At 38.9% G+C, this 11,462-nt stretch overlaps 2 protein-coding genes across 5 annotated transcripts; both read right to left on the bottom strand.

The window, feature by feature from the left end:
- Nucleotides 1-295: 295 nt before the first annotated feature.
- LOC140765468 (mini-chromosome maintenance complex-binding protein) lies at nucleotides 296-5,354 on the bottom strand. Of its 2 annotated transcripts, none has more exons than XM_073104576.1 (14): nucleotides 5,117-5,354; nucleotides 4,871-4,984; nucleotides 4,681-4,788; nucleotides 4,460-4,591; nucleotides 4,332-4,379; nucleotides 3,886-4,011; nucleotides 3,546-3,704; nucleotides 2,811-2,885; nucleotides 2,491-2,604; nucleotides 2,031-2,236; nucleotides 1,812-1,947; nucleotides 1,076-1,303; nucleotides 708-775; nucleotides 296-589 (listed from the first exon to the last, which is right to left on the bottom strand). In XM_073104576.1, exons 1-14 carry the CDS (start codon nucleotides 5,294-5,296, stop codon nucleotides 475-477), a joined length of 1,809 nt encoding a protein of 602 aa, XP_072960677.1. In that variant the 5' UTR covers nucleotides 5,297-5,354; the 3' UTR covers nucleotides 296-474. The 2 variants fall into 2 exon arrangements, with proteins under 2 accessions (XP_072960677.1, XP_072960678.1); XM_073104577.1 differs by having other exon boundaries at nucleotides 2,031-2,233; nucleotides 5,117-5,353.
- Nucleotides 5,355-5,622: 268 nt separating this feature from the next.
- Nucleotides 5,623-11,459, bottom strand: LOC140765859 (putative potassium transporter 8). 3 transcript variants are annotated; one of them, XM_073105145.1, is made up of 11 exons: nucleotides 10,838-11,459; nucleotides 10,418-10,667; nucleotides 10,108-10,239; nucleotides 9,725-9,959; nucleotides 9,401-9,646; nucleotides 9,251-9,304; nucleotides 8,688-8,948; nucleotides 8,399-8,451; nucleotides 8,183-8,306; nucleotides 7,501-7,755; nucleotides 5,623-6,967 (listed from the first exon to the last, which is right to left on the bottom strand). In XM_073105145.1, exons 3-11 carry the CDS (start codon nucleotides 10,144-10,146, stop codon nucleotides 5,892-5,894), a joined length of 2,343 nt encoding a protein of 780 aa, XP_072961246.1. In that variant the 5' UTR covers nucleotides 10,147-10,239; nucleotides 10,418-10,667; nucleotides 10,838-11,459; the 3' UTR covers nucleotides 5,623-5,891. The 3 variants fall into 3 exon arrangements, with proteins under 3 accessions (XP_072961246.1, XP_072961248.1, XP_072961247.1); XM_073105147.1 differs by lacking the exon at nucleotides 10,838-11,459 and having other exon boundaries at nucleotides 10,351-10,817; XM_073105146.1 differs by lacking the exon at nucleotides 10,838-11,459 and having other exon boundaries at nucleotides 10,395-10,817.
- Nucleotides 11,460-11,462: the final 3 nt, after the last annotated feature.

Below are 11,462 nucleotides of genomic sequence, written 5' to 3'. Positions count from 1 at the left end.
ATATCATCTTGTTTCCATGCATGTAAAGAAACAATTGATACTCCTTTATTTACATATATAACTCCGTTCCTTCAAACTTCCGGCATTAAATTTAAATGCATCAAATGAAACAATAGAAAAGTAGTCAGTCCTTGGACCATGCGCAGCCATGAAAATATAAAACCAAGCGATATTATTGAAAGCCAACTATTTTTTAATATGAATATACCCGGAAGTGAAAAATGCCGACTGAGATCAAAAAAATTGGTTATAGTTGTTTTTATACCCAGATGCAATAATATGTAAAATAAATAGCTGGGAAAATATCAATCCTCTCCTGGGTTAAGAGAAAAATATGCGATTCCTTATTTACATGCAGTATAGCAGTAATCTTAGTAGGAAATAGCCATTACTGCAAAAGCTAGATTCAAGTTTGACAAATATATGTAGACACACTTTGAACCTTGCCGAGTCAAGACGAGTTCAAGATTCATTTCATTTTAATCTCTCTTTTCTAAGCCTTTCCAGCTCCTTTACCATTTGCCAGTGCTCCAAAGTGAGACTCCTTTCCCCAAAGCTCGCAGCCATTAACTGGGCCATTGTTAGCCACCTGAAAACCAGCAAAAAGCAACACTACTCATCTCATCTGGAATATTTGCATTTGATGACTGCCTATAATAAATTCCTTTTAATGCAACAAGAACAGATTAAGAACACTAAAGGTATACCTGTTCAGATCTGTGCAGCCCAAACTTCTATCTTCTCGCATTGCATTAACCATATCATCTTGCAGTTTCTGGAACAAGGGATTCAACAGTAACTAAGAATTACTACTTGATGAAATATTAAAAAAAAAGGCTAAAACGATAAGTTCTCCAATCATCTAAATAAAATCCACATGTTGATTCTGTAACTATAAGATTCATTTGATATGAAATGCTTGGTTCATGCAGTAGTAGCCTTTTCAGTGAACCAGGTAAAATTCCATACTACTGTGAAACGATCTTATATATTTACCGGTGAAGCATTCGTAGCATTTAATGATGTTTGGAATTGGACAGTTGCTTATAAGGGAGCAGGGAATCAGGTGCCCTACCTGATATATATCTGGTTCAGTGGAGTTTGGAAGAGATTGAGCTGTAGCTAAGTACCAGCGCCAAGCTTGCATGTCCTTATCAGTTGCATTAACTGCAGGAACTATCGCAGAAGGGCAGAAAGGCAATACCAAATCAGCAGGCAATATGTTTGATTTTCCCTCGGATAGCACGAGTAACTGGACATCAGCAGCCATTTCCAACTTATAGTACTCGAAATCATACTCAACCTATATCACAATAAGTCTCATTTTACACTCAAAAAGTCAAAAATCTATCTGAAAGGAAGTGACCTCTGCAAGTAAAAGTATCAAGATTAATTATCTTATATATGCAAACTTCAAGTTTAAGCAAGTCTCTGTGAAATAAGCATTCAGAGCTCATCCAGAGTAGAGCTTATGTGAAATCATCCAAATAATTTAATTTGCATCAATGATGCCATCCATGAAAAGTTTGTTGATATTATGGTGAGTATTAAAGCTACATTCTCCATCATAGAAAAACAACTAACGATTAATGCCTCCATATTAGAGTTTTTAATTTTATCACTTAGAATTTGCTGACCGAGCAACCAGATAATTCAAATGGGCTCCACTAATCATGCATGCATCTGCATGGAGTCAAAACAGTGTGCAAATGAAGGGAAAAACTTACCTGCAAGGCTGCAACCTACTGTAACTATCAGATGACTGCATCTGCGAGGTAGGTATAATACTATAGCAGCGAAAGTAAAATTACCTTTTGCCACTCCATTAAATGCTTGAGCAACCTTGCATTCTCAAGGCCTTTTGAATTTAGGGTTCCAGACTGCATATATGTCTCATCAATTGTCAAGTGGGTTCCTTGTGCAAGCTGCAGGATACCTGTCACCAACCTGCAGGCATTTTTCAGAAAGAATGTTTCAAAATGTTTCGTGTCCAGAGAAACGAAAAGGATAACCTTGGTAAGTAGTTCTACCTTCCGGTCTGGTTATTTTTTTTCGGTTGAAGTGTTGTCGTGTTGAGATAATCCACCGTAAGAGGGATAATTTGTGTATAAGGTAACAGATTCTGGAGCGCACCAGTCAATCCATTTCCAAATATTGATGCACTCTCTCTGTTAAAATTAGTAAAATTCAGAGACAGCCTGCCCACTGTGACCACATCAACTCTGGTTCGAAGCTGCTTAAGAGTTCACAAAGGAAAAGTTGAGTGTAAGTAATACAACAGAAGACACTGAAATAATCTGTTCTAGTTAACTGGTCGAAAATTATTTAGACATATAAAACAGTTTAACCAAGATAGGAGTGTAAGATCTAATTCAAATGATATAACCATTTTCCAGGACCAGTAGACATACTGGCTATACAGTGGCTTTCCATCAGCTTAATCAACCAGGGGAAAAAAACATGTAAGGACAAGAAGGCATGAGAGTGTACTCTTGACAAAAGATGCAATAGTAGGCATTCAGCTGCCAACCCATCATTGCCCAATGTAGCACTAAGATGCGCAAGCAAAGATTCTCGAATACCCCTGACAATATTATTTAAAGGCTGCACGCAAGGAAATTTAACAATTGCAAGCATTAGTTTAAACAGCTAGAAACTAATGTAGTTAAGCAAGATAGTTTGCATTTGACAAATACAAAACCAAAAGGAATGTCTAGACTCTAGACTTCTGAAAGGTAATTAATATATTATAAGATTATCTGTCTTTAGATTAGTATTTCATAAAAGGCTGTAAAAGTTCAGTGTAGTACCTCAATGGAATGAAAGCTTGAAATAAATTCTTGAGCTGCCAACTTTCGGGATATCAAACAATGAAGACGCGGTACCTGTTCTCGTACCACCATTCAAAAAGGTTATACTGGCAAACTCTAACCAAATTACAAAAGCTGCACTTTCTGAGAAAAAAAATCCTATGACTTACACTAAAGGCATCCATACATGTTTTTTTTCCCATCAATATATCTCAGGAAAAATATGGCTCAGGCCAACATTAGATGTTAATTGAGCATGAAGGGTCACGAGTCAGAAATGTTTATGGGAGAAGAGAGACTCCGTGCTTACCAAACTACAACCAGTTTCTTTCTATATATCAAAGATTACTAATTTGCAGTCATAACTCAAACATCTACTGAGGACGACTACCTGATGTCAATCACAACCTTTAAGTTTGCTAACAAATGTTTGACTATGCCAGAAACTGTAAATATTTCTCCTGAAGAAACAACAGGCTTATATACATATACAAAGTGGATGTAAGCAAGGGTCTAAGAAATAGCTAGCCAAGAACCATGGAAGCAGCAGCAATGGAAATTCAATTTTCTCAGAGAAAAATATCAAGCAAAGTCAGATGTGACCATTTGATAATTCAAATCATTGTGAAAAACAGTAAGCATCAAATACACCCACAGCAACAAGATAGTTGTAATTGAATAGGAATTGTCCAATTTGAAAAACCAAGTCAATGAAACTGAAGATTATTGACTGACCTTACTAGGAGGTAGATCAGTTGCCACATCTTCTATGAAATCACACATCATATCACTGGAGTCATCCTTATGAACAACAAGCTCTGGGTCAAAGGTGTAAATGCCTATAAATTCAACAACATCATTCAATTTTAACTGACTCTCTGGCATATCATAGACCTGCAAAGTGCAAGAAATCAAGCATAGGCACAAAAATAAGTTGATGAAGTCAAAGAAGTCAAAGAAGTCAAGGTATATGTAACATCTTAAGGTGGTTATGAAAGAATATAGAATACTACTAATGCGTCCATTTCCTAGCCAAACGAGTGATAGGAAGAGAAAATGACAAGTAAAAGTTCACCTTGACTAAACATGAAAGAGAATCTGCCGGAGAGTCATGATCCTTGTGTCTCAGCTCTGAGATATTATCATGATCCACAAATTCTTCTGACGAACTAAATGGAAAAGATGGATTGTCGTCTTCCTTCTGCAGATTTAAAACAACTTTGCATCACTAGTCACAAAGCAACCAGCTTTTCAATCTTCTGAATAATTAACAAAGAAGCTGAAAATAAGTCGGCCACAATAGCATATCTTTGATATGGGGGAAAAATAGCAAGGTGGTGATTTCAAATCATAGATTTAAACAGGAATTAATTGCATGACATATCAGCAAGTGCTTGACCTAGCATGACACAGGAAATGCCAGGCCATGACAAGTTAGCATGTGCCTACACAATAATATACCGTACACATAACACCAGCATTTCAATCTTTGGTTCTTATTGACTCATCACTATAGATTACCTGTTTCTTGCTACATGAAGAAGATTCTCCATTACCCTGATCTGAGACCTGTAGCAGACCGTGCTTTGTCAGATTACAAAATTCGGAATCAGAAATACAATAACAACATAATCATATGGTGCAATTACATTTAAGTCCATGGCATCAACATCCCCATCCCTTCTGCGTTTCTCCCCATGTTGTGATGTGGAACAGTTTAACATACTTCCGACAGTTGGAGGAGGTGAAGATTCCAACGTCCATGAATTCTGCCCTGGTACCTGAAGAGAGGTGACAACATCTAGTTGCATTAAAACTAGGGAACCCAGAAAGACACAGCAAGATATTATTGCAAATCCTCAAAACATACAGGAACACAGTGGAAAAGATGTCGTTCCCAGAGCTGCGTTTCGCAAGCAGATGGCATCGGAAACGAAGAAAAGTCCGTAAATTTATTCGTCCGCCATGCCGATCCATCCTTGAGGAAATAAAAACTTGTTTGAGACCAACCGTATTAACTGAAACCGATTAAAAGTTTATACAAGAGCTCAATGTAATACCTTGAAAGCACCAAGATAGTACTCATTCCCAAGCATGTCTTGCACCATTCCCCTAAATCGCACCAGAGTATTGGGCTGAATCCATCTAAGACTTGACGCATCAAGAACTGGAACCTAGTTTCGAGCGAGATCAAACTTATCAAATTAAAGATCAAGATTTTATACAAAAAATTATCATGAAAAGATAAAAAAAACAATCATCTATCTCGAGCTTTTGTTGTTGTTGGAATTAAGGTTTCGTTTAACCTCGGCGAGGCCACCGTCCTCGAAGAGGAAGTCGCGGAAGAGGTCGACGGCGCCCCAATCCTTGCCCCTGAAGGTCGCAACCGGATCGGCATCGGCTGGCGACGAGGCCACCGCCTTCTCAAAGGAGAGGCGAACGGCTCCCAATGGGTTCGCAAGGAAATCGTACGGCAGGCCTACCATCGTGTTGCTCTCTCTCTCTCTCTCTCTCTCTCTCTCTCTAGCACGCTCGCTCCCGCTCTCTCGGATGTGGTTAGTAGCTACAATTTCCCGCCACAACGGCAGCTCTTCCCGCCAAATGATCATTTCACGTGGCTAGCGCGAGTGTTTCCCGCCAGTTTCTACCAAAGTGGAACGGGTTGGGTTTGAGTTGGGTCTCGGAGTTCGATATTAGATCCGGTCCAATATCCAACTCACGTGGCTAGCACGAGACCCTCGTAGTAAACCAAGCAATGAAAATCTATTAAGTAGAGATGTTCGAACTTCTCCAATTCTTTCATCTACTTCACGAACAAAGGAAGCCAACTTTCATTAACTAGAGAAAAAAGAAACGTGACAAGTTTAAGATTACAATATCCCGATCAACTCGTCGGCAAAATACTAGCAGTTAGAGAACTCATATCTACAATTACAGAAGCTCAAATATACTTCTTAAAACAGTTGTAAGGTTCTTACAAGATAACACCTGTTAGGCTTGCAATTTCCTATCATAAAACTTTGCAACTCTACAAATTTGCATCAGCAGGAGCATGATCCTTGACTGTACAGGCTTCAGTTCTTACAAGACATATACCATCCCAACCTCAAGAAGTGATGCCGGTGGAACTCGTAGCGCAACATCTGGGCCCCTGCAATTTCTTCTCAAGAAATTGTATGCAAAATCTATTGCTATCTTCTTCATTATTGATGACCCTGGCTTTGCTTGCACATGAGAATGCCCCAGTATAAATGCAGTTCCAGCTTCCTGTGCCGCATGAAGTTCTGCGAGCTCTTCCCTTACATTCTTGTCCAATTCTGAGCTATTTCCATTCTCTGTGAGAAACTTAACCTTCTTCCCTGAAACCATAGGTGGCAATTCTATCACACCATGCTTACCAGGAAACTCGATTGAAACAGTCGAGTGTTGGATGCTCTGCTCAACATCATAATTCTGATAACATGTGAGCATATTGCTTCCAATAACATTGAGTTCACCCTCATCTTCATCCATCGAAGGGCGAGACTGACGACCATTTATATATGATGCTTCCAAGCGTATGAAGTCGGATAAACTAGTAATGAGCTCAGACTCAAAAGAATCAATGTCTTGGTGGACGTCATGGTAACCATATCGCACAATGCACCGATAAGAGCGGTGATTTGGTGGCCCAACACGGCCAACAAGGTATCTTTCAGCAGGAGGCACGTAAGGTACAGGCACATATTTGACACAAAGAAGGACAAGGATCTGGTGGAATGCTGGCAGATTAGTGACAAAGTGGGAGAAGTTGGCAGGAATGCCAGATATGAGATCAGTGTAGACAACTCCAATTCCAGGTACACGGACAATACCCAGTTTCTCACCCAAGGCAAGTAGCCAATCTAGTGTAACCTTGTTATGCAGGTCAAACTCATACTTCTTGATTGTAGCGTAGTGCCAGACAAACATGACTATCATTAGGTTTAGGGCAAGGAGGATGGGGAGCCACGCACCTTCACGGAACTTGATGAGGGATGCAGAGAAGTAGAGGGCTTCAATCGACCCAAAGAATAGGAGGAAAGTAAGAGCGAGGAGTGGTGGCTTATGCCAGCAAAGGATCATGACAAGGGATGTGAGGCACGTTGTAACTAGCATTACTGAGATTACTGCTAGCCCTGCATTTTATACAAAGAAATTTGTCATTAGCTACAATGATGGGAACGATTTATGTAGCAGCAAAAAAGACAATTTCAATAATCTGTTGTAAGAATTATATGCACATAAGAAAAGAAAGATCTCAGTTATTGAGAGCTTTCAGTTGAATGTGTGGGTACAGTGTATAGATTAGACACCACATATTGCCTTCTTACTGTACAATCCTACCATTATTCTAAAGGAATATTTGTTTTATGATAATGGCTTATTTATCTATGCTTATAGAAAGATCAGTAACTGTGGCACCCTAAAAAAAATTTTTTTGTAGGGTGCAACAGGTTGCTCATCCATGTGACAGAAGGAAAACCAGTCATAAGATCCTCACTAGTTTGAAAATTGGAAATAAAACAGAAGCAAGCTGTTTTCCTATTTAGGAACAATGTAAACACTATTAGCCACATAATGCGACATTTTCACAAATAAGTGGCACTTTAGGTGATAAGTCAGTAACTAACAAAAGAAAGAAAATAGTAGTCAAGTAGTTGAAACGTACCAGATGCATTGCCCATGTGCTTTATGTCCCTAAAACCAACTGTAACAGCTATGCAGAGGATCATGAGCATCCAATTGATCTCCGGAATATATATCTGGCCATGGATTTTTTTAGAGGTATGGACTACTTTTACTCTGGGAAAGCAACTGAGAGACTGGCTCTGATTTATAATAGAGAATGTCCCACTGATGATTGCTTGGCTTCCCACCACTGAAGCTAATATTGCTAATACAAGAACAGGCCACTTCACACTCTCTACAATGCAAATTTGTGCTAAGCATTAGGTTTCTCTTTTCGTATCAACTAATACTGTGGACTAAAGCATTGAAAGAAAAAGAGAATCAAAAGGTAAAAGTTATGGATTGTTACTTGAAGATCAAGACTTCAGGTGAAGCACCAAAATACTGAAATTACTGAATGTACTAGAGATTAGCACAAGTCAATCTTTTGTTTGGCTGGATCAAGTGTAAAATTGTAAATACAGCTAACAGGTTAAGTATCTGTCATTTAAATAATCCAAACAAGTAGTAGCATCTCTAGTATATATCTACTATTAAAGATACTCTATATGGGTATAAAGGAGGGAATAACTATCTATCCTGATTTATCATGTTTTTAAAGCTTTTCGTGATCTATTAGTATATGCAATTTTTTTCCCTTAAAACAAATATGCATAGCATACCTGGAACTGAGATATAAAAGCCAATCTGGTAGCTAGTATATACATTATGATTTTTTGACAAGTACGCAGCTTGCCCCATATAAGCCAGAATTAGTGCTGGATAGACTAGTGAAGTGAAAGCGACCTGCATTAAGCACAAGATCAAGGACCAATTCACAATTTGGAAACAATGTAAGTAAATAATAAAACAGTAAACTAAGGTGACCATGAAAGCACCTGGATGGCAGTAGAAGAGAAATGTCCAAGATCTGCAAACATTGCTTCTGATCCTGCAATTGCAGCAATTTTTGAATATCAAGCAGGGCCCTTGTGGTTCTTTTTCCAGAATTATCAACAACTCAACATCAGACAAAACAAATCAGAAACACTACTTTGTAGAACACTCTTGAAGAACATGTAAATTCGACAGAAAAAGTTTGTGTGCACATCATTGTAATCTAAACATCTCTCGAATAAGAAAAGGGAAGAGAAAATTTCATGTCTTGAAGCATCATAATGAAGTTACCTGTTATGCATAGTAAAATTCCACCCAATGACATCCAGCCGCTTTTTTTTGTCTTCTTCAGGAACTTAAACATGTAATACGGGGAAAGTGCTTCATAAACATGAGGGTTCCAGTGAACAATATTGTATATGCCAAGTGCGCTGTTGCACAGTAACCAAGCTAGAATTATTGGTGCAAAGATATATCCAATGCGATGAGTACCATAATGTTGTAGTGCAAACAGGCATATAAGTACGACGCAAGTTATTGGAATTACAGCATCTGCAAGGAAAACAAGGCAGCCACATTATTGAACACAAAATATTAATTATCCATAAGGAGAACTGATTAGATCAGAAGGTCTCTGAGCATGGTTTCTCATCCACGCTCTACAATTTCATAACCCATTTATTATTTGAGAACTTAAAATAATACTTCCACCCAGAATTATGTTTATGATTCTTCAAACTGTTATTAGTCTAAGTACCTGAGCTATTAGGCATTGGACATGGATTTGGCACGCACACATGATAACCTACTATTGCCAGTATTGACAACATTCAGAGGTAAGCTGGATAACTTACATTCATGGTGATCTCTGGACATGAACAGCTCTAGCCCTGAAACTGCCGAAAAAACTACCCAAGACCAAAGTAAAAAAGAGAAAAAAAATGTATAATTAGTGAATTGTGAATCAGAGAGCCAGATGAGAAGCCAGTCTAACAAGAAGGTACCAGATATTGCTGGAGTGAGAACACCGTCTCCAATCACCATACAGGTACCAAGCATAACCACTACTAGCAGAGAAATGTGCAAGTTCTTGTGCTTCTCAAGCCAAATCTTAATCCTTGATGTGTCCTTTGTTTCAGAAGAGCATTCTAATTTGTATGTAGAGAGTTCTTCATCTGCAACCTGTCGGTTAGGCAGAAGGCTAACATTGGCATGTCTGCATATTGAAGAATACAAAGCAAATGTACCGCCTGCCAGATTATGAATGAAAATGTTTACTAATTGGTAGCATTCACACCAAGAACAACATCTGAAATTGTGATCATTACCTTCACCATTATCATCAGCCCTAAGAACTATGAAGACATACTTGAAAAGGGGGACAAGGGTAAGAGTCCAGAATACAAAAGAGAGCACTCCAAAAATCTCCTCATTTGTCTCTGAATGAGTGATATCTTCTGCAAAGGTGCTCTTGAAGACATACAAAGGGGAGATGCTTAAGTCTCCATACACAACCCCTAGACTCTGATATGCCAAAAGCAAGATGGCTTTCCATGAATCCTTCTGCAATTCATCAGCATCAACTATTTCAGCAAGCCAACAAGGTTTAATCCGAAAGGGAAAAACAAAATACATCCCTTCCACAGTTCGATCAAAAGCAGCAAACAGCTACATGCAACTCGAATTTTGAAAAAAAAAAAATCAAATGTACCTTCGGTGATTTCAAACATTTCCCATTCTCAGGATCCATTAGCAAGCAAGAAGCTTAACTTCAAAGACAAATCTTTTTTCCTCAATCCACTGTGCTAGGCTGGCCTGCACTTTTATATGTTCCTCAGCCGACCTAAAGGCAAAAACAACCAACAAAATAGTATAAGATCTCTGAAATTTGTTTAAAATCACCGCAATCTTCCACAAGATAGAAAAATCCTGCCACCCTCTAGTCGATCTCTACCCGACACATACAAGAACTCTGGCGAGCAAATTTTTAATCCTTACTTGCGGAATCCATCAGTACGCACCTCACTTGCTACACCTCCACTGGTGCATTCACAAAACCAATATCAAGATCAGAGGTAAGAATACTCCAGTCTGAAACAATCCTATCAGCTTTTATCTTATTCCAAGCCACCCAGTACATGTTTAATCTGCATTCCCAATAAATTCCACCACAACCAAAGAACACAACATACAAGCCAATGGCGGAATTCACGAGACCAAAAGGCAGGATGCAAGCTGAGAATAACACCAAACAACAAGGACGGTGGAGCCCTGGAAGAATTTACTAGTATTTAAACGTAGAGGAAGCAAAACCACGTGAGAGGAAGCATACAAAACATGCCAATGTCCAGTTACTTTAGAAGTACTGTAACCAATACTAAAATCCCATCTTCCCATAGAAATTCCACATATTGGAGCAAAAAGAAACAATTTTTACACACCTGGGTAAGAAAACGAGAGGAGTAATTACTGTGCGAAGCTAGGAAGGTTGGATCTGAGTAAAAAATAGTGTGGGCCAAGCCATGTGGATTCCTGCAGTGTGGTGGTGCTGCCGAAGACCCGAAAGCGACCGATACCCACATCATAACTTTTCTTGTCACTACTTACTTCCACCGTCTCCATTTGCTAGCCACCCACTCTTTGCCTTCATCCGATATATATCTTCCTCCATAGCTCAACAATTCGAGTGACGCGAAATCCAAACTAAGAAGCTTATGGTTTCTTAACGATTCAGTATCCGGGGGGGAAACGTATCATCCATCTTTCTCGAAGGAGGCCATTAATGGAGCCATCACCGTCGTCGATTCGTTGCTAACTTGGGAAGAGAAATCTCCATTTAGCACTCTACATTTGGATGAATTTATCGCTTATACACCACATCTTGTTTTCACTATTTGCAAATCAAGCCCCTATTTACACAATATTTGAATAAAACTGGAGGAATATTCCGTTGCTCGAGTCGGACCCGAACCCGATGTCGACTTTGAGCTTGGGCTAGCCTAATGGGCCTTGATATGGCCTCTTAGTACAAAATTAAAAGAAAACATAAATATTCTTTCTTATAAA

The sequence above is a fragment of the Typha angustifolia genome, chromosome 8 (genome assembly GCF_048772165.1).
Source record: "Typha angustifolia cultivar Huaian chromosome 8, ASM4877216v1, whole genome shotgun sequence".
Taxonomy (NCBI): Eukaryota; Viridiplantae; Streptophyta; class Magnoliopsida; order Poales; family Typhaceae; genus Typha; species Typha angustifolia.
Note: the sequence above shows the minus strand (reverse complement) of the source record. Positions and strands in the feature narration are given on the sequence as shown.

Coding starts and splice junctions, on each gene's coding strand:
- LOC140765859 (XM_073105145.1), bottom strand. CDS start 10,146: ATGGATCCTGAGAATGGGAAATGTTTGAAATCACCGAAG. Junction 8,452..8,687: donor AATTTTACTATGCATAACAG/GTAACTTCATTA, acceptor CTGCAATTGCAG/GATCAGAAGCAATGTTTGCA. Junction 7,756..8,182: donor CTTTTATATCTCAGTTCCAG/GTATGCTATGCA, acceptor TTTGCATTGTAG/AGAGTGTGAAGTGGCCTGTT.
- LOC140765468 (XM_073104576.1), bottom strand. CDS start 5,296: ATGGTAGGCCTGCCGTACGATTTCCTTGCGAACCCATTGGGAGCCGTT. Junction 4,985..5,116: donor AGGACGGTGGCCTCGCCGAG/GTTAAACGAAAC, acceptor GCTCGAAACTAG/GTTCCAGTTCTTGATGCGTC. Junction 2,605..2,810: donor CAAGCTTTCATTCCATTGAG/GTACTACACTGA, acceptor CCTTGCGTGCAG/CCTTTAAATAATATTGTCAG.